The following is a 24,904-nucleotide window of genomic DNA, read 5'->3' as shown; positions in this document are numbered from 1 at the left end:
AAAGAAAATGTGATTTGACCCTTATATATCAATTTGGGGAGGATGTTAATTCGTGGCCGAGAGGTACCTCAATTCCAAGAAAATTGAACCACCACAAAATCTAATGATTCAACAGTACATTCAATCATGATCCAGTCCTATAGCTTTCAGTGAATTACAGAATACTGGTAGAGTTTTCAATACCTTGTAGGAATGCCAAATAGGCTATACATATTGGTCTACCATAAATGACATCAGGTTTGAATCTAGATGTATGACAATAAAATGAGATTTATCTAGTATGCAATTGCACTTTATAGGCAACTTTTATTGCGGAATATTATCATCTTTTTTTATTTAAGCAGTCAAAGCCCAAAAATGTTTCTAATTGGGTATAGTAATATACACTGCACAAGGAAAATAGGCACCATAATGCAAAAGATGGTTTTCCCAGGAAAAGAATTTCCCAAGATTTTTTAAAGCCAAAATTAGAAAAGATTTATTTTTTCATGTTTAATTTTATTTCAAATAATACATTTTTAAAATATTCTCTAACTTACTCTGAACAGAACTGATCCTCTAAAATCCCAGATGAACATTATTTTTCAGACCATCCCCCATTGTGGCCCCACCCCCAGGTCCATGATTTAAACAAAGATGAATCTACACAACCTGAGAATGCTTCAACACAAGTTTCAGCTTTTTTGGCCAAATAGTTTTTAAGAAGAAGATTTTTAAAGATTTTCTCTATATATTCCTATGTAGAAGTCCATCCTCCCATTGTGGCCTCACCCTATCATTGGGGACCATGATTTGAACAAACTTAAATCTACACTACCAGCGGATGCTTCTATACAAGTTACTGCTTTTCTGGCCTTATACTTTTTGAGAAGAGGATTTTTGAAAAATACCAACAAATTTTTAATAATTCTAAATTATTTCCCCTTCATTTAAACAAACTTGAATCCCCTTCACCCAGTAATGCTTTGTGCCAAGTTTGGTTGAAATCGGCCCAGTGGTTCTTGAGAAGAAGATGTTAAAAGTTTACAACAACGACAACAGACAACGGACAAATTTTGATCACAAAAGCTCAGGTGAGCTAAAAACTGTGAACAAAATAACTAACAATAGGAGAGAATGTTCTGGAGGTTTTCTTTATGCAATATGAATGGGTTGGATGTAAAATAACAATCAACAATTGAGTAACCACATGACCAAGATTCAGACCCAACATGATAATTGGTATGCCAAATTGTAAACCATATTAAACAGTCCAGCTATACTCTTTACTATGTAATTTATAATTTAAAAAACAAGAGGCCCATGGGGCCACATCGCTCACCTGAGCAACAATGGGCGTTCAAAAGATATTGTGCCATATGGTCCCTCGGTAGAAAAACAAAAAATAAATATTGTAAAGTATTCGAATTTTACACTTTTTTTGTATACATGTAATCTTTGACATTGTACCTTCATGAAATACTATTTTTTACCAGAATAAGAAAATTCTACGCAAGATATAAAACTAAACATTTGGTAGAGGTATACTGTTAAGTTGTTAACTTCCAAATCCCTATATTTTCGTTCTGCCCCCCCCCCCCCCCCCCCACTTTGTAAAGCGATCAAAATATATGAGTGCATATAGTTACATTTTTTTCATCAACTACTCACTACTTACTAGTTATTGTTTAAAAAAAAAATAATAGTTATTGTTTTTTATTTTAAAAACCCTACATGTATAGATGTGAAGAAGAAAATTGTACCTCAATGTGCTCAATTTCTCAAATTAAAAACATTCAAAAATTTTATTTGTCTTCTCCATTACAATTAAATGACTGTTATTTACTTCGCGTACAAACCAGGATAATTTTCCGCTGTGATATTCTTAGGAATAGCGATAATTACTTTATCCCCGCAACAGAAATGTGTCAGAAATATGGAAACTGTTTTAAAGATGTCGTTTTTATTTACTCGTGTCTGAAAAACTATCAAAATTGATGTAGATTTCACATTATTTATTGTATAAAGAGAGGGAGAGTAGATATATACAGAATACTGTGGAATCATTAAATTTCGTGGGGGCCAATTTTCGTGGATGACTTAAATTTTACAGATTCGTGGGGACGTAATTTCGTGTTTTCATATATATCTACAAAAGGGAATATGACTTTATTACCCTAATTCATCAATTCGTGAAGGATGTTATTTCGTGGATGAGAGGTACCCAAGAATTCCACGAAAAATGAGCCACCACGAAATCTAATGATTTCACAGTATCATTATTTTATTTTGTTTGTACAAGTATTTAACATACTCTAATTCATAGAGATTTTCTAATGTTCAACCAAAATTTCAGCGTCAATTGTAGAATTATAAGCAAGATACAGAGCTCACAGTTCGCCTAGGTTTGATTCATATTTTGTTCACATGAGTTTATTACATTCAGCTTATGATTTTTAACTTGGTATTTCCTATTCAGCATTTAAAATGGAAAAAAAGAATGGCCTAAGATTTTATATTCTTTTATTCACTCAATACCAGTTCACTGGTATTTGAGGTTCAAAATCAGTTTATACAAATGTACACAAACACAGTGAAGGATCACATGTACAGTAGGAGTAATAATGACGAAAAAATGTTAAGTTTACAATACAATAAGATGTTAAAGTTGGTTTCTGAACGAACAGACTTTGAAAATTTTCTCAATAAATATTGACAAATTTTTTACTTTTTTAATCTTTTATATAATTAGTTTTTAAGATCTGTGTACAAAAATAGAATTGTGAGCAAATCTCTGTATCTTGCTTATAATTTGAAGCTTAACACTCAAATATGGTTAGTTATTAGAAATTGAAAACAATTAAACACAAGAAACATTCACTATAACAAATAAAGAACACAATTTATTTTTTCGAAATGAATCATATAGATACATGTATATACCTACATATTTCCGTCAGCAATGTCAAACTTTATTTAAATTGAATAAACTCAAGAAAATGCCGAGCATCGCAACAAAACCTATTGCATTAATCTACCATTACGCAAAAGATAATGCCGATCGAATTACCGGTAGAATGAATTGTATTTCATTATTTTTTAATACATCAGATTTTGCTTAATTTGCGCAGGTAAACAGTTAACTGTTTGATTTACCAAAGTCTCTGTTTGATTTGATACGTAAAAATCACGAAATAATACAGACGATTGTTCCCAGGTTACAAGCAGAAATAATGAAAACGAAACGAAAATCGGAACAAGCTAACACCAACGTCATGTGTGAAAACTGTCAACGCATTGAAATATTTAGCCTCAATTTACTTCACAAAATCGGCAACGATATATTTTGCATGTTTCAAAAATTTCCCTTCATACGCGAACTGTTGCACAACAAGCAAATTCATCATAGTCAGATCGACCCTTTTTCTTATAATGTCATGGCTGCTTTAAACAAAGAACCTCGTTTTAGATGTATGGAATACGAGTCTAGGTAAAATGGGTATGCAAACCCGGGCCGTGGCAAAATAAAAGCCAAGGCAGATCGACAATCGTCAATTCCAAATACGCATTATTTTGCAGCAATATTTACAGCGAATACAAATATACTAGTCCATCAAATATCCTGATATTTTAATGAGATTGGCAGATTAATATCTGCCAATCTTTGTTTTGCCCAGACCAAGTCTTGCCTACCCATTTTACCGGATGCCGGATTACCGGATGCCGAGCCCGAAGCTATTAAACTGATTGAAACACCCATTTCCTTTATTATTATTTTCGTAATAACTCAAATTTGACACAGAATTAGCACTTAATTTTTGCAATTTATATTTTCCTTCCCATAAGGATAATTTATGCTAAACTACGTTGAATTGGAATCAGTAGTTCTTGAGAAGAAGATTTTTAAAAATGCACCCCCCTTTTTCTACAGTTTCAAGGTTTTCTCCGCTTTGAATACAGATCGGACTTTTATTTTTGCAATTTATATTCGCCCTTACATAAGGATGCTTTGTGCCAAATTTGGTTGAAATTGGGTAAGCGGTTTAAGAGAAGAAGTTCAAAATGTAAAAAGTTTACAGACGGACAGACAGACAGACAGACAGACGGACAGACGGACAGACGGACGACGGACAAAATGTGATCAGAATAGCTCACTTGAGCTTTCAGCTCAGGTGAGCTAAAAAAAAGGCTTATTTTTGTTCATTTCTATAAACCCCCCAAACTTTGTTTATGGGTTAAATACACACAATGCAATCATATGCTCAGATACTCTGCAATACTCCGACCAATATTTACCTGTACATGTGGGAGAGCGTCTGCATTACATCATGTTCATTCCAGTACTACAATAAAAGGTAAACAATACTATCAAGTTATCTCTTTTCTTCATTTGTATAATCAGTCTTATCAATAATATTTCAAAATTATAACTGTTTTCCAATTGCAAATTAACTTTTACAAGTGAAAAGCTGTCAATGTGACAGCAAACCGGGTTTTCTTTTATGTAAACTATATCTATAATCCATGTCAACCCTGAAATGATAAACACTACCTACCATGTCCAGTGAAATGGAGTAACCTATATGCTAATATTGCCCAAAAATGACTAAGTTCAAAAGCTGGCATTTTTTAAATAAATCATCAGAAATCAAAATCCTAGCAATATGCACACCTCTGATATATGTACAATTGATCTGCAAAAGAACATTTTCCTATCTTGAAAACTGTAGAAGGAGATATCCGTACAATGAGGGTACCCTTTTTGCAGCCGCCAGCCCGCCATTTTCACCATTTTAATAACCGGATTTTTCCGTTGGAAAACCCAGTTAAAAATGCCTGAATATACATGAATACCTTATTTTTCAAGTTTATATTTAGGCTGATAACAATACCTAGTAGTACATTAATTTATTGGTTATTTTTTCCCGATTACCGACAAAACACAATGTAAGGATAACTCCCAAAGAACTCTAAATAAATCGTTCATCTTGCGTTCAATGTTCACTTTGCGCTCTGTTTGCGTTCACAGGCACTCACCAAATTCCTTTCTGCATGCGTTAATCGTTCGCTCACCATTAAGTGGGAAAGTAAAATGTTTCAGGGACTGTGATCTTGAAAATTAGGAGGGTTTCTGTTCACCAATAAAAATTGTCGACAATTGAGGAGTTGAGTTTTGTTAAATATTTGTATTGACCTTGTTGAAAAGACCCCGTTGAAAAGCTTAGAGTAAATTGTTCCACAACTATAGTATGTACATTTTTAGCACAATATTTTGCAACTTTTTTTGCATGTACATGGAACTGTATTTCCTTGTAACACAATATTTGTTTGGCTACTAAGCCAGGTGTATAAAATTTGCATACACCCATCTTGAGCCAACGGTAAAAAAGCACAATGTAACAATGCATTAAATGTGACATCACAATGCATTAGATGCATAGATGGCATATCTTGAAAGTGTTATACACCCTTAAATTGGAATATGGAAACAGATTTATTTGGTTTATATAGGAAATAAATTTGTTATCCAAGTCCAATCAAGGGTGTACGGGGATTTACCCCCATGGTTGTATTCCATAAACCCTGAGGCATTTAACCTGGATAACTAATAGTAGCTCTTCAGTATTACCCAAAGAGCTATCATTCTGCAGCTAAATATGATTGTTGACCATAGCACTAACTCTATCCAATGAAATAAACATCTGCCCATCCAATGTTAAAGTTGAACTCATCTTCATCCATTACTTGAAGAAAAGTAGACTATCACTCTTGGCTAATGAAAATGTGCATGGGAACTTGGAAATGACATTGCATTGAAATTATTTTTACTTTTCAGTCTTCAAAAGACTGACCACTATCAACAGAGATCAACCCCACTTCTTCACCATATTATCTCTGGTCAGATCTTAAAGTTTCATTGCAAAATAAACAAAAACTATTGGCTAGTTGCTGCTTCCCATATGATAGACAAGACAAAACTTTCCTCAAAAATTCTATGGTGTAGGTGATCTCCTTCATCAACAGTATCCAATGGTCTGGTTCTGTGCTGTACCTAAATTACAGGTAGGATATCATGCTCAATCCCGTCCTACCTCTATGTATATGATACAAGATGACTTTTGTCTACTTCAAAAAAATTAAAATTAAGGAATAATACTTGCATAGTCTTCTTGACTGAATATCCTTGTAAAAACACTCTTACTGGCATCACAGATTTCTTTATAATGTGCTTGGGTCAGGTAAATCTAACAAAAGAAGAGCGGGAGAGTCATATATATACCGACTGTATTACTTGCCATACCGATTCCAAAGTTGTTTTGTTTCGTTATCGCTTGTGTCTTTATGAATACTCGTATTAATTTTCCAGAAATGGAAACTCTCCGAAATTCAAAAATTATTTTCGAACCCCTTTTCTCAGTATATATTCTTCACTTAGAATTTGAATGCGATGTAGAACTTCTACTGACAAAATTCAGACTTCCTCTATTAAACTTTGCGATCAAGTAGAAAAAAGTTAATGTCCGCAAATCTTACCTGTTCGGATACCGCTCTGAACAGGGAATACCCGTCTCTTGCTATCGGCTTTCGCCATAAGCCTAGCTTCAGTAAAAATTCATCCATATCGGCTTCCGTACGTTTGGTTCTCATTTTCTTTGGCTCTCGATCACGACAGCATCTGATCTGAGATCACATAACTGTACACTTCCCATGCACCGCGAAAATAACACGTGCAATTGACAATTCTACGGCCGTTCCTAGTCTGTCACGTGACATCAAAAGCACCGTCCATCACCGCGAACTTCTTTCTCTCTCTATCTCTCTCTCTCTCTCTCTCTCATTTTATATTTTTACGTCCTTATACGCTTGCATCGAACATGTAGATTCGTTATTTGGGGTAAGCATTTCCAAATTGTACCTAAAACTCTTCGTGATTTCCTTGGCATGGTGCCAGTTTTAAAACTTCGAAAACTGCGTATGTATCTTTTATAATGATCAAACTACATTTGCGATTTATGACACGATTTCAAGAAAAAGCATATTGATACACTACAATTTCTTTACTTAATTAACCTGCTTATTGGGCAACCAAACCACATAATTTGGGGATCATATATGTAGAATAAAATAGTTTTTACTTAAGAATTTTCGTTTATAGACATAAAAATAACTGGTCCAAACGTAAGATACAACAATTTATTTTAGTTATTTTTTTTTTGATAGATAGAATCTGATGGTTATTAAGTAAGTTTAGATATGCGTTTAGAAAAAAAGTGTCTATAATGAATAGTTTACATCTGCCAAAAAAAATGTCTCACAGTATATAATGTACAGTTTAGATAATCGTTTATACATGTACTATTTCAAATTTGTATACATGTGCATTTGTATTTTGACATATTTATGTATGGCGTTTAACATAAATATATAGAAGACACTGTATTGAATGTATGGAAACATACATAATTATACATATATATACTATTTAATTGTTCATGTCTGTCCTAGCTCTTTCAATCATCCAGCTCTTTCCCTCTTGTATATGTTTATTGAATGTTTTATGTTCATTGGATGTTGTATGAACAGTTTTCATGTTGCCCCTTGAGGGTCCTTAATTGGTTAATAAAGAAATTGAAAATTGAAATTGTACGATCAATTAAGAAAATCATAAGGATGGGGTCACAACGGGGGGGGGGGGGCACATTTTTCTATAGGAATTGATGAAGAAAAATCTTCCTCTGAAAACCAATTTGCATAGAAAAGCTGTAAATTTAATGAAAGCAAAGCCAGGTGCTTGAGGCGGGACCAAGCCCCCCCCCCCCCCCCCCCGGTTAAAACCCCCGGGGAAGTTGACTTTTTATTAATAATAATTCCTTTAAAGTCATGTACACAACATGTTCCATTTTAAATATCTAGTAAAAAAAATATATAACGGAAAATAAACAATTAATGTAAAACACCCCCTTTTATCTGCAGATTGGGGTTGTTATTAATAGTTTGATATAAAAATTAAAGGCGCCAATTACCCCGGGGGTCTAAATCGGGAGGGGTTCCTGTCCTCAAGCACCTGCAAAAGCAACCTCAGATATAATGTAGATTCATATTCATTCAAATCAAAATCTTGAGGAGTAGGGTGGGGCCACTTTGAGGTTCCATTTTTACAAAGGAAAACGTTTTAATTATTCACAAAAACTGAAATGTAATAATATGATTTTACTCATATGCAAGCATTTGATATACATGTACATGTCAGTATTGCTGATTCAGCTTTAACATGGTTAATACCTTGGTCCCTGAACTATTCTTGGGCCCCACACGTGGTTCAGAGTTTGATGTAGGTTTATATCCCATATATAAACAATTGATTATAGTCTTACTCTTTAGGATCTTTTTGAGAACTGCAATGACTATAAAATCATCTGTTTAAAGTACGTGACTTTTAAAATTCAGAGACATAAAGAACATATGTTTATGTCTCTGTGAAATTATAAACATAAGAATACCAATGGATTTTTATTTTTACAGGATCTACGCGTATTGTACTACGTTGTCCAGACAGTTTGTATTATGACTCCATTAAGCTGATTTTACAGTGTATCACGCCTTTTGAACATTGCTGAGGTGAACGATGTGGCCCATGGGCCGCTGGTTTTTGATCGGGATCGATGTGTATGATATTCCAATTGTCAACAACAAAGACAAAAAAGACGTTAATAATTTAATGGTGATGTTTTATTCTACTTTAATTCTTTTAACGGAGTAATTTGTCACTGATCTTTCTACGAATTCCATTCATCATATTGTATTTTAAGTAATTGACACGAAGGAGTGACTTCCAACCACTGATGTTTTGAATCTGAGCTAAGGTATGTTGATCATGTTCTTCTTCCTTCTTCTTCCTATAATGTGCTGGCCTCGGTTTCCGAGTGTTATAGCACGCATCGAACACAGCTAAAAGCCTCCTATTTACAGTTAAAATCGGGTAAAAAACAATGGTCTGCATGTCACTTAAGGGTCATAGGACACAGCTAAGGTGTTGTTTAGCTGCTTCTTGAAGCCATCGATGGTACTGGCTTCTTTAACGTCATCTGACAGGCTGTTCCAGTCCCTGATGGTTCTTGGGAAGAAGGAGAACTTATACACGTCTTTGTATGTTGGTGGCTGACGGTATTTGCTGCCCCTTGTGCGAGTATCCCCTGGTGTTAGATATGATGTTGCTGGGATGTCGATGAGGTCGTTCCTGATCTTATACATCATGATGAGCCGTGATCTTAGTCGGCGTGTTTCGAGGGGCTCCCATTGTAGGTCCTCCATCATAGATGTTACACAGCCTGGTGTTCTTACATAATAGTTGCCCTTGACAAACCTTGCAGCTCTCCTCTGGACACCCTCCAACAGTTGTATTTGGGCTTGCTGATATGGGTCCCAGACAGTCGCTGCATACTCCAGGGTGGGCCTGACGATTGTACTGTAAGCAGCTGATTTAATGTCGGCTCTACATCCCTGTATGTTGCGACGGAGAAAACCTAGGGTCTTGCTTGATTTGGCTCGGACATTGTTGATGTGTTCCGTCCAGTTCAGCCTGTTGTTTATGGTTACACCTAGGTACTTTCCACTGCTGACTGATTCGAGGGTGTGGCCATGGAGGAGGTAGTTGTTGGTTATGGGACGTTGTTTCCTGGATACATGGATGACTGTGCATTTCTGGGGGTGGAATTCCATTTGCCATTCTCGTTCCCATTTCTCTAGTGACTTCAGATCTTTTTGGAGCTGCTCAGCATCGGCTCTGGAGTTTATTTTCCGATAAAGCAGACAATCGTCAGCAAATAATCTTGCGTCTGATGATGTATGCTCCGGCAAGTCATTGATATAGGTGAGAAATAGTAATGGTCCCATCACAGTACCCTGGGGAACCCCTGAGATGACATCAGCTCTGGTAGAGGATTGACCCTCTAAGTTGACTTGCTGTGTCCGTTTCGCAAGGAAATCCTTGATCCAGTTCCATGTGTTACCTCTGATACCATAGAAGTGCAATTTGTGTAGGAGGCGCTGGTGTGGCACTTTGTCAAAGGCCTTGGAGAAGTCCAACAACACTATGTCTACTTGCTCTCCATGGGCCAGTGACTTGGCCACCTCGTCCACTGTAATCAACAACTGCGACTCGCATGATCGTCTTGCTCTAAAACCGTGTTGCTGGTCTGCCAGAATATGGTTACTGTCGTAGTGATCCATGATTTGGCTATGTACGATATGTTCCAACAACTTACATGATATGGAAGTTAAGGAGACTGGGCGGTAGTTTGAGGCTAAGTGTCTCTCTCCTTTCTTAAATATGGGGACAATAGATGCTTCCCTCCAGTCATCTGGCACTTTTCCGGTATCAAGTGAGAGTTGGAACAGTTTTGTCATGATTGGGGTTAGTTCTGGTGCAAAGTCCTGGAGGAATCTCGCTGGAATTGTGTCTGGTCCGGTTGCTTTGTGTACATTTAGGCCGTTCAGGAGCTTGCATACACCACTTCTTCCTATGCGGATGTTGTTCATAGAAGGATGTGGGCTATCTCCTTTTGATGGCATGTCTGCTAGGTCTTCCTTTGTGTAAACCGAATGAAATTGGTTGTTTAGGATTTCTGCCTTGGACACTATGTCACTATGGAGCAGTCCATCTGGACCCTTAAGTGGAGACACGCCGCTGGAGTCCTGTTTTTGATGTTTAATGTAGGACCAGAATCTCTTTGAATCCTCACTTATCACTTCCTGTAGATATTTTTCCCTTGCCAGTCGTATCTCTCGCTGGCATGATGTTTTCAGTTTGTTGTATCGATTTCTGTCTCTGTTGTTTTTGGTTCTTCTTGCTTTTTGATGTGCTCTATTTTTTCTTCTTGTGAGCCTGTTTAGGTGGGTATCAATCCATGGATGTGATGGCCTTGATCTAGTAAACTTAGTTGGTATATGTTTCCTCATCAAGTCATTGATCATACCCTTGAACTTGGCCCATATTAGATTGATGTCCCTGATGTTGTCACATTCCTTATAGTTGTTCTTTATTTCTTCTCTGATGGCATCCATATTGGCCCTTTTCCACAGAAAGATCTCTCTTCTTTGGTGTTTCAATCTTACTGGTTCCACTGCTGCATCACATAAGATAACATCGTGATCAGCTTTGCCAATGGGTGGTAAACTCCTAATCTTTTCTATCAGGGTTGGGTGGGAAGTAAATAGTAGATCTAGGATATTATCCCCTCTTGTCTTGCAGGTTATTACTTGTTCTAAGCCTAGTTCTTCGCTGGTATTCACTATGGACTCACTGATATACTTTGGGTAGATGTTGTTCCCACTGAGTACATTATGTGATTTCCAATCTATGTCGGGTGCATTAAAGTCCCCACCAATGTGGAAGATTGCCTTCTTGTGCTGCTGTTTGAGTGATGTAATGTCTTCCTTAAAACTGTCAAGGTAACTTTCACCAGAGCCTGGTGGTCGATAGAAAGATGATACTATCAGTTGTTTCCCATTAGGTAGGTCAATCTTTACAGCAATCAGTTCAACTGCTTTGCTGGAGAATATCTCTGATGATGTGAGTGAGGTGTGGACTGCTATAAGTACTCCCCCATAGTTGTCTGTGCCTCGATCCCTCCTGTACACTGTGTAGGTATCAGGGAAAAGTTCTGATGACAGTATGTCTTTGTTTGTCCACGTTTCGGTGCCGATTATGATATCGGGTGCTGTGGTTTCTATCAATACTTCAAGCTCGGCCGCTTTATTTTTGATTGACTGGAAGTTGGTGATGATAGTGCGGAGTCCTTTACGCTGATGGTTAGGTATAACTCTTGAATTACTAGTTTTCGGTGAAGATGTTAGTAGTGGACTCCAGATTGACGATGATGTGGTATTGTCCAATGAATGGCTACTACAGTCTGATAACAAAGAAAACGAGTTGTTACTGTTGAACTGTTGAACAGGTCCATACGTCCAATGCAATCTCTCGAATTGTTTTAACTTAATTAAGCTATTCCAAAAAGCTCTACGAACGATTTACATGCAGTTTTGCATGAACGTATTTATTTATAAGAAATAGGCATAAAATTGCATGTTTGTAACTATTTCTTTTAAACAGAATTTCCTTATAAACTGAAGATGTTTGATTATGTGGAAGGAATATTGATTAATACGAAGTGAGAATGGACACAATCTCCAGAGCAGTGGAGTATGCTGAGGTACAGTAGCACTCCAATCTCAGACTCGGTGTAGTACAATATGAAATGACGGCTTTATCCCCTTTGTAGGTTTACATGTACTTGGAGATTAAGTGATGATGTCTTAACTCTATGAAGGAAAACATTCTTTCTTATTTATAACTAATAATTTAGGTAATAATCTGCTATAATGTTTATCTCTCTGGGTTGTAAGTATTTTCTACAATTTTAGGCCATGGGTCAAGATTTTAAATTAATATGCATGTCAGTCAGGCAAATCCTGGGATGATTTTAAATATTATCTCCAGCCTATGCTTATTTTTGGATGTCGTCGGTCCTATAATGCACCAAGGCTGCAAAAAAAAATTTTCATACCACGCGTTAGTGCATTAAGATAATTTGTCTGCATGGCCTGGTGTGTTATAGGACCGACAACATCCTAAAAATAAGCATTTAATGCTTATATTTATACTCATGTTGATGTTTATTTGTGTAAAATATTTGTGTATCATTGCTTTAAACCCATAATATACACTCTGAATCAGGGATATGAAACATACATAAATCAGCTTTAGTAGGTATCTTTTAAACTTTTATGTAAAACCTAACAATCTACTGGACAAGTAAGGAATCTATGGAAGACATTATTTTAGAATGATTTGATATTAAATAAGAATGTTAGCCAGACATAACCTGTGTTGAGTACCAGTAGATGCTTTGTTTTGCTGCAGTACATATACCTTGTTTAATGAAATAAGAACATGAACAAGACATTGATGTATATGTATCTTGATTTGATGTTTTACTTGGTTTGATAGATATTATGAATTTATGATAGAATGAAATAATGAAAATATACAGTCACTGATGTACATAAGATTGATAAATACAATGTTTTATGTTGTGATTCAGTACCTGGTGCAGGCAGCCAAGCAGAGACCCGACTCCCTGTGTAGATCCACAGTCAGCAGCAAAGTGTAAGCCGCCCTCAGTCCCAACTCTCCGCTACATACCTTATATCATCTGTAGTCTTATTTCAAAGCTTGCATTTATAAAGAAAACTTGAAAAACTCAGAGCACTGTAATGAAATAGTATTGCAATTCACAAATCTTGGGTGGAAATGTCTTACATGTACGGTACATTCATACACCATTAATTTATCAGCAAGAGGTTGAAATGAGTGCATGCTTTAATTTTTTTAGGAAGACTATTCACCAGAAGTTACATGAGCTCTACCTAGAGACGTGTCAGAACCAAGATGACAGCAAGGTTTGTTTATGATATGTACAAATGCATGCTGATTTCCATTTTAAAATTTATGAAAAATTTAAGGTTCGTCCAGTCATCATGGAAACTTTAGCATAAACTTTTCTATTTCCTTAGCAAGGATTGCAAGTCATTTTTTTCATCTTTCATTGTATTCTTGAAATCATTGGCACAAAAACATATTTCTATGCTCCTAACTCAAGTCACATGCTGGTTTCAAAACCAAGGAGGAGGCTATCCTTAAAAAAGAATCAACATACCTGCAAAATATCAGAGTACCGGTAAACATCTGTTCATACTTCTAGTAGAGTGTTATAAGACACAGAATGACACAGGTAATGACTGTGGATCTCTTTGACAGGACATTGTCCAGTCCTCCAACCTGTTGTCTAAGCTGGTCAGGAGGGACAAACTGAATTGTCTGGTGCTGAAGCTCTACCCAGGGAATGAGGGCTACTCAATCATGTTGAGGGGGCGTGGCGGGGTGGAGCTGGAGACTCTCAAACTCCCGTACGAGGTCAGTATCTGTCCAAGGTACAAGTAATTTGAATACTAAGTTTCTCTAATTGGAAAGAACTGGTTTAATTTTCTGAATATACAACTTTTTTGCATTTACAAATAACATTTCCAGTCGATAGAGAAATGAAGGGCATTACATGCAATATCATTCTTTGTTTTTAGGTGTCAGAACTTCTGGATTATGTGGACTCCTCAGAGGTAGGGAAATCTATATTGCACTCTTCTTTGACTGAAAGGTTAAAGTACAGTAAAATAAATATGGTTCACTCTGAAGTATATGTAGTTTACATCCCAAAGACCAAATACGTCTGCTGGAATCTACATGTATTTTAGCCTTCTTGATCTTGAAGAATCTCTTTACTTTTTTATTTACAGTTGCCTCCCTTCCTTGTTGACCTTCTTGAAAAAGCACAGGTGAGTAAAGATGCAGTCAGGCCAGTGAAAATTCATTAACTGAAATGTGAGAAATACCACTGAATATAAAATATGCAGCTCGTCGCAGCCTGGTCTTTTATTCATATTAAGGGTTAAATATTTCAGTTTTAACATTTTTAACTACGCTGGTAAAATTTTTTCAATAATTTCTTTTACTTGAGAATCAATACATGTGCTGACTGTCACTTGTACGAAAGTACTGTTATATTTGCAAATGTCCGTTTTATGATATTCACAGAGGAAATGTTGGTTTCAGGTGAACGTGTTCTACAGTGGGTGTGTGATTCTAGAGGTGCGTGACTACCGCCGCTCCATCACCGGGTCCTTTGACACCCAGTATGTGCTACTGAAGCCCACCTCACAGGTAACAGTGTGTCATCAAAGCATTGAACTAAAAACAATGTCTATATCAATATTTCATTGTTAAAGTTTTCAGATGAATATAGTCTGTTAGTCAAAAACAACATTGTGTAAAAATCATTCATTCCTGCTCTTAGGAACTATATCCTATATTCTAAATCAAGTTTCTGCTTTTTTCAGTCACTGCTATCAGACATGTACAATATCATCAATGACGGACACAGGTGGACACAAGAGGACCAGTTTACCTTGGAGAGTCAGTTGCTATTGGCAACAGAAGAGCCCCTCTGTCTCGACCCATCACCTGCAGTTTTACTTGTCAACAACAAACTGCAGTATGAACAGAAAAGTCTATGTAATCCCATACTGAAAAGGTCAGAGTTCGAACCCCTTACTGGTGCTCAACTACTTAATCTCCTCATCTTTTGCAGGACATAAGGCTTCTTCTGTTGGTACATGTACCAGTACACATAGCTGTTTCATTACTTAACATCCCCCAAAACTGTTGGACAGAAGGTCTCATAATGCTAGTAGTTCTTAGCAGTTCTGCAAATGAGAACATTGTTTTATGTTTTTACATTGAAACCATTGCTCTCCTTCATTGATTTATTGTTGTGTCATTAAAATTTAGCAAGCGATACAGTAAATTGGAGATTCTGAATTGCAATTTATCAACAAAACTAATATAGACTAATATGTTGATACCATATTTTCTTTATCAGATCAGCAAAACGCTTTAACCAGGCAGCATTAAACAGGAAGAGGAAGTTAGCCAGTGCAGCTGCTCCCAAGGAACTGAAGCTGCATGACTTCATCCACAAAAAGAAACCCAAGTCTAATCCTCCTGTCAACCTGAAAGTGGGCAAGCCTGTGAGTATCCATAGCTTTCTGTGAAAAATAAGGGCAGGATTATTGGGAATGTAGTCAAACTTATTGTATGTTTATTATGTCATGTAAATTTGTCAAGAAAACAATTGAAATTATTACGGTATGTCATAATAAAAGGAATTATTCAGTATGCAATAAATATTCAAATAAGGTACTGAATTTATACAGGTAGATAAATAAATAGTCTCTGGCAATAAAAAGAGAAGATTTATTTTACTGAAATCAAAAAGAAAGCAGAATTGATTTTTAACACATTGTTGCTGTAGATAAAAATGAACATGTCTTACAAGTTTTGACTTCTTTTCTTTACACTTGTATTATTTTCAGCATGTTGACATGTGGAAACAAAAGCCTCTTCAGTTATCTGCCCCTGAAACAGTTGAGGTAACTGTGATTTTGTTTTCAGAGATATCAAAGCAAATTCTTCATAGATTTTTTTGTTCATCATTAAAATTTCATCAACACTGACTTATGGAAGTAAACTTGCTTATAAGAATGATATTTTGTTCTATGCTGGTCTGCTTGTTTCATACTTATCAGATTCTGATTTTTCTCAACAACAAAAAAAAAATCTTCTGTTGCAGAGTGATATATTGCTTTGTGTTTGTTTTAGAGTTTCTTATTCTTTATCTATTGAAGGTCAGCAAGTTTGCCTCAGTAATACCAGGTCCAGAACCCGCATCAGATAATTCTTTTGTAAGTGTGACTTCTGTCAGCTGACTGGTTCAGTTAACACTGATAAACTCAGACGCCAGTAATCACTGCATCAGTAAGCTTTTAGCTTAAAAATGAAAATAATTTTTGACAATCTGAAGATCTTAAGCATTATAAAATATTTGAATTTTAGACTGTGATTATACATTTACTTGTAAAATGGTTGAATTTAACAAAGGATCCCAGGCTTTATAAATTATGACATAGTCTGTTCATATACATATACTGGTATTAAGCTTTTGTCTTCATAAAAAGGAAATCATTGAGGAGATAACACTGGAGCGTGATGTCAGTGCAGAGAAGAAAATCCTGGCCAAACTAACCATTCAGAAACGGAACATGGACGATGAGTTTTACGGGGAGCTGTACCTGGACCACGACTACCGTGAGGGCAGTGAGGGCACGTCCTGCATGTACGTCTCATATCATTGTTTCCATAGATTTGAATTTTTGTGAAAATAAAGATTTTAGCATGTGTAAGACATATATCAAAAGGTGTTTTGAAAGTAGAAGTTAAAGCTACAATAATGTTATGTCATGTGCATTTACACTGATGTGTAAGGTGCTCATTGTACAGGTGTCCATAGCATGTTAAGAGTATCAAGTAAAGCTAGAAATTAATAGACCTTTCATTATTCCACAGGTTCTTACTCGGGACGAAAATATTGGTAGACAAGTAAGTGAACATACAGATAAAACCATGTAATATTAGTGTCAGGTATCACCCCTCTTGGATTTAAAGAGAATTTGCTCTTTGTTTAGATATCTGGAACAATTCAAGGAAATATTTACAGAAGAGGGAAGGCGGGCAGTAAAAATAACAACTCAGAAGCCAGGACAGCCCCCTCATGTAGAGTTCACCCAGACCTCTCAGACCCCCACCACACCCGGGCCGACAGGACCCCAAGGCATTCTTAGTGCACATGCACCGGCTCTTACAGCTGCAATTAAAGGGCAATTTACACAGGTACTTCTGTTTGGTTGTATACTCTCTTTTCATTATATCGCGGGTTCCGTTGTATCGCGGTATGTTCCAAAAAGTAGGATTCCAGTTTTTTCCCGTGATTTTCCACAAGGAGTTCATGCACCAACTTCAGGATGAGTGCAAAGAAGGTTGTCAAATATATCGGCAAATAAAATTTTTCTCACAATAAAATTTTTTCCGGAGAGAAAGCAAGTTCAAAAGTCCACAATGTATATGATGAAAAAAACTACATAAAAAGCATAATAGAATTTATATTTCATTCCCTAACCAGTTTAAGTGACTTTGCTTTCATGAAGAATCGTATTTTATTTTGAAAAAATAAAAACTGTCCGTTATAACTAAACCAGGCTACCAAATTTCCAATGCCGCGATACAATGGAACTCTCTAATTTTGAAAGTGAATAAGACTTGTGATTTAAAAATAGCACACAAAATAAACAAGTAAGTTGGGAAATTGATGTTCCTCAGAAAAGCTAGTCTAATACAAGCTTTTTAAACAGCACTAATGACATGTGAAAATGATAACTTGGTATATCTTTTTTTTTGGAAAAAATAAGTACCGCTATATTATGAGACACCAGTATAAATGAATTTTGATGATAAGCACTTACTTGGTTGATACTGCTTATAATTTCTTTACAGAGTGTTTGGTTGTAGAACATTAGTCTGACCTGACTTTCTGTTAATCATCTGTTTATTAATGGTTTTAATGTTAGACTGTAGAAAAAATAGAATATAAACAAATGGTATACAATATTTATTTTATTTGTTTATAAGATAAACCACTTTCAGTACTAGTAGTTTTATAATGTAAGTACATGTACCTACAGGCGGATTTAGCCACCACCTCTTCCTCGGGACTGACCGCCAAGAGAAACGTCCCCATCCAGCTGTCCCTCACCCTGGCTCCAATGGGTAGGAACCATGTTGTATTTGAAACTAGCAATATGAGTTTTTAGAGGAGTCAATATCGAATCTTTGTTTAATTAATTTTTTAAATCCCCAAAATCAGTTACTAGTACAACTACTTTACAGGCAAATTAATGAAGTTTTAGTGGGTAGATAATAAGATGAAGTAGATTAAACAATAGTTGTTACTTACAATGTATGTCAAATTTCACCACATTATGTCATTTTGTCCTACAAAAGAGTAGTACATGTAGTGCAGTTACCTTGAGGGGCTATGTCAATTGGAACTGGACAGTGTTATATGTACATGTGGCTTAAACCATTGATTGTGGATATCAGATATTGGACAAAAACTAATGATATGGTTATTGGTTTTTAGCTCAGGGGACCCAGCCTACTGGGAACCAGTTACAACTTAACATACAGAAATCTCAGTCTCAACAGGCTGCACTCAGGGGGAAGTCATTGTCACAGACTGCAGGCCAAAGGTAGGGAGAAGTCATTGATACCCTCCAATTCATTTATATATATATGAATTTTAATATAATAACACTACAACATATCAAATATAACTGAACAATTTTTCATCAGTTTGATGGAGTATTAAACTTTGCCTGAAAAAATAATGATATGTTTTTAATTAAAAACATATAAATTTCATTTATAGTTGTAATATTTGAGTGACATGTTTTGTTTTGATATTTTGTATTAATTAATGCTTTGGTTTTTAGAGCCTCCTCCACCCCAAGTCCAGCTACCACACCTACATCTGCTACAGGTAAGTGTCCTAGTCTGGCTACCACATCTGCATCTGCAACAGGTAAGTGTCCTAGTCCAGCTACCACACCAACATCTGCAACAGGTAAGTGTCCTAGTCCAGCTACCACACCAACATCTGCAACAGGTAAGTGTCCTAGTCCAGCTATCACACCAACATCTGCTACAGGTAAGTGTCCTAGTCCAGCTACCATACCAACATCTGCTACAGGTAAGTGTCCTAGTCCAGCTACCATACCAACATCTGCTACAGGTGAACGTCCTAGTCCAGCTACCATACCAACATCTGCTACAGGTAAGTGTCCTAGTCTGGCTACCACATCCAAATCTGCTACAGGTAAGTGTCCAAATCCGGCTATCACAACCACATCTTCTACAGGTAAGTGTCCAAGTCCAGCTACCACACCTGCATCTGCAACAGGTAAGTGTCCTAGTCCAGCTACCACACCAACATCTGCAACAGGTAAGTGTCCTAGTCCAGCTACCACACCAACATCTGCAACAGGTAAGTGTCCTAGTCCAGCTATCACACCAACATTTGCTACAGGTAAGTGTCCTAGTCCAGCTACCATACCAACATCTGCTACAGGTAAGTGTCCTAGTCCATCTACCACACCAACATCTGCTACAGGTAGGTGTCCTAGTCCAGCTACCACACCAACATCTGATACAGGTGAACGTCCTAGTCCATCTATTGGTACCACACCAACATCTGCTACAGGTAAGTGTTTTAGTCCAGCTAACACACCAACATCCGCTACAGGTAAGTGTTTTAGTCCAGCTTTTATACATGGTCCTACTGTCTTTGATCATATGTTTTTTATTTTGAAAGCCTTTGTCATACAAAGATTAATATGGAGGTTTTTGCAATTTGATGCCAAAGAGCAGTTTCAGTGATATAAGTACTGGTGCAATATATGGGATCTACTGTACTTGTATTTAGAATAGATTTCCTTTTCAACTCGATGGATGAATGATTTCATTATATGTTTTATCAGAGTTTATGATTCAATGTCATTTACATTATGTATATTAGATTAGTGATGTCAAGTATAATATAATTCTTTTGTATAACTTCCTAAATCCCGCACTGCTTTCTACATACAGGTCAGCTGTTTTCTCCTGGTCTAGTTCCCTCCCCTGTATCAGCGCAGCTTAGTAAAGGGGCCACTACTTTATCGTCACCCCCAGCAACCAATGTCCCTGGGAGGAAGCCCTCCACAGAGGCGACCACTGTACAGCAGATCAGTCAGGGGCTCCCACAGGGAAACATCACCTTTGTACAAAGTAAGAAATGAGAATTTTAAAATCTTTAAAGAAATGAAGCTTTAAATTAAGTGAATCTGTGCTTCCTATTGTCTTATCTTAATTATTTGCAAAAATGCAAACACGAGAACAAATTTTTAGCTAAGAGCAAGTCATGGGACCTTGAAACTTAAATGAGATTGATTTTGATCTCAGCCTTAATTTTATACAATATTTTCCTTTTATAAAAGTGAGACTGATATAGAAAGTGAGCTCTTCTCAATTTTAAGACTGTGGAGCTAGAACTGTGACCAGGTTTTAGACAGGTAATGAAGTTGCAGTGAGCTAACCATGATTTGATTTGTAGACCCTGATAGCAGCTCCAGCGGTCAGCAACAGGGTATAGCTAACATCAACATCACCAACATTGGACTCCCTCCCAACATCAACATCCAGAATCTTACAGGTATTCCCGGGGTCAACATCGCCAACCTCCAGGGTCTCCAGAACATGCAGGTGTCACTGACTGGGGTGTCCATGCCTGGGGGAGGGATTGCTGTCCCTGTTCCCATCAGCCTCATCAACACCAACTCAGGTAGGAATCTCTTACCCTATCTATTGGAATTCTTTTATTATTAACTGTTGATAAAAGGTGGACCATCCATCTTTATTTTCTTTGATATTTAGCTCCTGTGATCATAATTTCATTCTATAAGTATAGTGTAAGTGATTTTCCAAATACCAGGTACATGTATTAACAGTAGTTTTAGCATACTCTGCAGGGATACTTTGTAGGGATACTAATGTATTAACCCTATGTTCACAGTGACGTTACTTTTCAATTTTAAGTGTTTATCAAAAAAATTAAACTAAGGGGAGATGTTCTATACAAAATTATTAAAGATTATTTTACAATCTGTGACTAACATCATATGATCACTCTTTTCCTGTGTGGTACTTGAGTATCTCATTATTCTAGGCCTATACACAAGAGGTTTTTTATGTCAGAGATATCCATACTGCTTGATCTACTTTTTCTGTTTATGGTGAATTAAGAATGTCTTCCAATTCCAGGTGTTTTACAGAATCAGAGTATTTTTGTGAGCTCCCTGCCCAGTGGTTCTATGTCATCCACCACCACTGGATCCGTGCCTGTTTCTGTGAGTAGAAAACTTGTACGTATGCATGGCAACCAGATGTCAACAGTCCTATATTTCACTGCATGGTAACGGGTAAAATGGTTTGAGAAATATGTTTTTTAAAGTCTGCTTTGTTGATGCAAGGGGCATGAATTGATCAGATTGCATAGTGTTCACATTGAAGTATGTTCAATTATTAATAGTGTTAGTCTACTAATATCAGGGTTATATCCCACGGACCCAGAAAGCCCCAAACTTTTGCCGTAGTTCATTTCTTACATCAAAGGAAGCTCATTAAAAACCTCAGATATAAGCAATGCATGACAGTACATAGCATTAGACAAGTAAGAATGTTGCAAGTATGAAGCCAATTGATTTATAATCCCACTTCCTATTTCTGCCCAAAATAGAGTGAGATAAAATCAAATTAATATAACATAGGATGCTATTTAAAATGACAATAGCAACAGAATGGAATTTATACCGGTATGCATTACTAACTTGTGCAATATGATTCAAAATAAATGTTACTGGAATGATTCCATCATCAAGAAATTTTGATATGAATGTTGAATCACTTTAAGAACTTTCTTGATGCTTTATTTATTTTATAAATGACAGATGGATTAATTGTGGTTGCTGTTTTTCAATGCAAAGATATATCTAAACTAAAAAAAAGGCTTTGTTTTTGATGTTGTTGAAGCATCAGATGATCCTCAGAATGGCATGTTTCCCAGATTTCTGCTCTTGTCTCTGTCTGTTTTTTTAAAATGGTGTATTTTTTTTTACATAAATGAATGCTGTTAATATGTGTATGTTGGGTTGGTTTAAAATTTCAAGTTCTGTATACAATCTTTCCATGGGGCTGAACGATTCAATAGCATCCCTTATCTGTGTATTATTGTGAGGTTTTTCTGATCTTTTATTGAATAACTTTAATTCCTTAAACTGCATAGACTGATTCATTAGCCACAAATGCCTTAAATTTTGAAGAATTTGTTAAACCATTCACTTTGTTAACAAAATGAATATAATGCAGATTTCTAGTTGGTTGACTTGTGTTTTCAACATTCTATAATTATTGTAGACATCATCATCTATTGGGTCAGCACCAACCCTTGTTACCATGGTGACCTCAATGCCTACCATGGTTACAACCTCTGGTTCATCACTACCGGCAACATCCTCACCCTCATCAACCACAGTCACAGTGACCTCAGGTAACAGTGGACCAAGGTCCACAAAATCTAGAGCTGATACAGGGTATCTAGATCAGTAAAGAAGTAACAGATGACTGTGATACACATCAAGTAAAGTTTGCTTTAAAAAACCTCTTTTCTCATCAGTACCAGGTACATGTGCTGTATTTATCAAAAATTGCTGTACCCACAATATGCAGTAGTTTACTGTGGTTTTTTTTCAGGAGGACTGTTATCCCCTCTCATTGGGTTAGCTCCCTTTGTTCAGGGAGGCTTGAAGACCCAAGCTGGCTCCAACATCAGACAGCAATCCTCTGTACCGCTCCTTCAGGTGAACCATAACATAAATCATTTCAGCCGTATCTGACATTATAGGGCAAGGCATCAAAATAAAATGTAGAGAATATATTTAATCTAAATTCGATATAACTTTCACATATTTGTGTTGTGGGTTAGTATGGTTACATTTTGAATAGAAGGGTGACCTTTTATCATTTACTAGTCATGTAAAAACTAGTAAAATACAATTTTTAACTTTAGTCTATTCTAAGTTTTTGATCTTGGAGCCAGTTAATCTATTAATTAGCTATCAATATTCATTTTATTAATCATTACCTGTATGTTTTGTAAATAAGTCATTCTGTATCCGACAGATCCAAGGCCAGCCCAGTATACAGCTAGTTGGTCTTCCTCAGCAGAGGGCACCAGGGAAATCTGGGTCAGTGTCCTCTCCCTCAGCGGGCAAGCCCGGCCAAGGCCTCCCAACAACAGGTCTGTCTATCTGTCTGTTCATCTGTCTGTCTGTCTTTCTGTCTATCCATTTTTTGTCTGTCTGAAGGCGGGTGCTTAGCACAGGGCTAAATTGATTAAGGAAATAAAGGGTATTTACAGGTCATATTCAGATAAAATAATTACACAGTAACTTTAAAACAGTTTTTTTCTGGTTTCAGTTCAGTTAACAGCACAGACCATTACAGGACACCAGTTAGCTACCCTGTCTCAGTTCAAACCTAGCGCAACACAAGGGGGTGCTGTGCCTCAGCAACAGTTGCTCCAGTTACAGCAACTTCCTTACAAACAACTACAACAAATACAGATTCGTCAGCCCCAGGCTGCTGTGTCATCGTCGGTGGCCAAACCCAAGAGTAAAAAACGAACCACCCCCACCCCTCCAAAACAGTAGCACTCGGGTGTGACATCAGGCAGTGTGAGGAAAAGAGCTTTTAGAACTTAGATATAGCAGAACAGTATGGGATGTGTAATTGACACTTATTCCAGTCACAGTTGATCGTCATTTCCAAAGAAGTGCTTTTTAATATCTTTTTTTTTTGTAGTGTTATCCTGGTGTTTTTCTGTTTTCCTAGTGCACTGTCAGGAGGCTGCTCATGCTAAATCAAATTTTTAATCATTGTAAATCGTTATTGTGATTTGTTTTACATGTTGAATATTACATGTATGTAACAGATGAGCTATTCTGTTAGGGTTTTTTTTATCTGTAAACGTCCTATATGTTTACTATACTTCATAATTGAATGTGTTTTGCCCATCATGCAAAATAAAATGATGATGGTACAAATGAGTTGGGCATCTAATCATCCTGCTTGAAATGGTAAAGACCTGTAGATAAATCAGTCGTCATGACTGATATGTTCAATAGTCAGAAGAAAAGGAAGAAACACCCTCCCCTCAAGGAAAAGATCTTGCGTGGATTTTTTTTTATTTCTGCTGATACTATAAAAGTAATGAGACCCTGTTGATTGACACTATCGAAAACTTACTCTAATTTATTATTGACTACAAGGAATGAGTATTTGTTCAATCTCTCTCTCTCTCTCTCTCTCTCTCTCTCTCTCTCTCTCTCTCTCTCTCTCTCTCTCTCTGTGGTGTGACCGAGATGCTTCTATACTAGTTTACTGTTCAAAAACAGTTTACTTCCATCAATTTTTCATGTGTTGTATATTTGTTTAACAGTTTCTTGTTCAATGCTTACAGCTTAGCTGCAGGTCTGTAGATCCCATTCTGAAATCAAAGTACTGAAGAACTGATGGGAGTTGATTTTATTGATATATAATTTCGAATAGCTATATTTGAAGAATTACACACATTTTTAGCTCACCGAGACAAAGTCATGGGGAGATTATGCTATACCCCCGGCGTCGGCATCCGGACCTGGTTAAAGTTTTTGTTGCAGGTCCTGTATCTAAGTTATTACTTGTCCTATCTTCACCAAATTTGCATGGATGATGCATCTGGACCTACTTATGGACTTGAAAGACTTGGATGCTGAAACTGAATCC

The 24,904-nt window shown here is 36.6% G+C and overlaps 2 protein-coding genes and 1 long non-coding RNA gene across 4 annotated transcripts in view; 1 reads left to right on the top strand and 2 right to left on the bottom strand.

Annotated features, from left to right (window-relative positions):
• The window catches only part of LOC128192919 (uncharacterized), a 34,926-nt gene extending 28,147 nt beyond the window's left edge, over nucleotides 1-6,779 (bottom strand). Inside the window, exons 1-3 of the mRNA XM_052865992.1 lie at nucleotides 6,514-6,779; nucleotides 6,141-6,224; nucleotides 4,276-4,322 (exon numbers count right to left, since the gene is read on the bottom strand). Of these exons, the coding sequence (XP_052721952.1) occupies nucleotides 4,276-4,322; nucleotides 6,141-6,224; nucleotides 6,514-6,627 (245 nt within the window). The 5' untranslated portion in view covers nucleotides 6,628-6,779. The remainder of the gene's footprint in view (nucleotides 1-4,275; nucleotides 4,323-6,140; nucleotides 6,225-6,513) is intronic.
• A 1,860-nt stretch (nucleotides 6,780-8,639) lies between these two features.
• On the top strand, nucleotides 8,640-24,073 carry LOC128155549 (transcription factor SPT20 homolog). Of its 2 annotated transcripts, none has more exons than XM_052817318.1 (25): nucleotides 8,640-8,843; nucleotides 12,092-12,191; nucleotides 13,083-13,147; nucleotides 13,374-13,440; nucleotides 13,799-13,954; nucleotides 14,119-14,154; nucleotides 14,332-14,370; nucleotides 14,648-14,755; nucleotides 14,932-15,125; nucleotides 15,474-15,621; nucleotides 15,967-16,023; nucleotides 16,279-16,335; nucleotides 16,609-16,766; nucleotides 16,997-17,029; nucleotides 17,116-17,320; nucleotides 18,169-18,253; nucleotides 18,627-18,735; nucleotides 18,979-19,025; nucleotides 20,132-20,311; nucleotides 20,637-20,864; nucleotides 21,344-21,429; nucleotides 22,496-22,628; nucleotides 22,832-22,938; nucleotides 23,261-23,378; nucleotides 23,558-24,073. In XM_052817318.1, the coding sequence occupies exons 2-25, from the start codon at nucleotides 12,156-12,158 to the stop codon at nucleotides 23,788-23,790; spliced, it is 2,685 nt and encodes an 894-aa protein (XP_052673278.1). In that variant the 5' UTR covers nucleotides 8,640-8,843; nucleotides 12,092-12,155; the 3' UTR covers nucleotides 23,791-24,073. The 2 variants fall into 2 exon arrangements, with proteins under 2 accessions (XP_052673278.1, XP_052673277.1); XM_052817317.1 differs by having other exon boundaries at nucleotides 21,344-21,444.
• Nucleotides 13,827-14,734, bottom strand: LOC128155550 (uncharacterized). Its single transcript, XR_008239615.1, has 4 exons — nucleotides 14,628-14,734; nucleotides 14,318-14,409; nucleotides 14,094-14,185; nucleotides 13,827-13,962 (listed from the first exon to the last, which is right to left on the bottom strand). It is a non-coding gene; the product is annotated as an uncharacterized LOC128155550 (long non-coding RNA).
• Nucleotides 24,074-24,904: the final 831 nt, after the last annotated feature.

Source organism: Crassostrea angulata, chromosome 7 (assembly GCF_025612915.1).
Source record: "Crassostrea angulata isolate pt1a10 chromosome 7, ASM2561291v2, whole genome shotgun sequence".
Taxonomy (NCBI): Eukaryota; Metazoa; Mollusca; class Bivalvia; order Ostreida; family Ostreidae; genus Magallana; species Magallana angulata.
This window is presented reverse-complemented; position numbering and strand designations above follow the sequence as displayed.

Bases quoted from the DNA above. Each gene is read 5' to 3' on its own strand.
- LOC128155549 (XM_052817317.1), top strand. From the start codon at position 12,156: ATGGACACAATCTCCAGAGCAGTGGAGTATGCTGAG. The intron at 12,192-13,082 runs GTACAGTAGCAC...GTTGTGATTCAG, and splicing joins GAGCAGTGGAGTATGCTGAG to TACCTGGTGCAGGCAGCCAA. The intron at 23,379-23,557 runs GTCTGTCTATCT...TTCTGGTTTCAG, and splicing joins CCAAGGCCTCCCAACAACAG to TTCAGTTAACAGCACAGACC.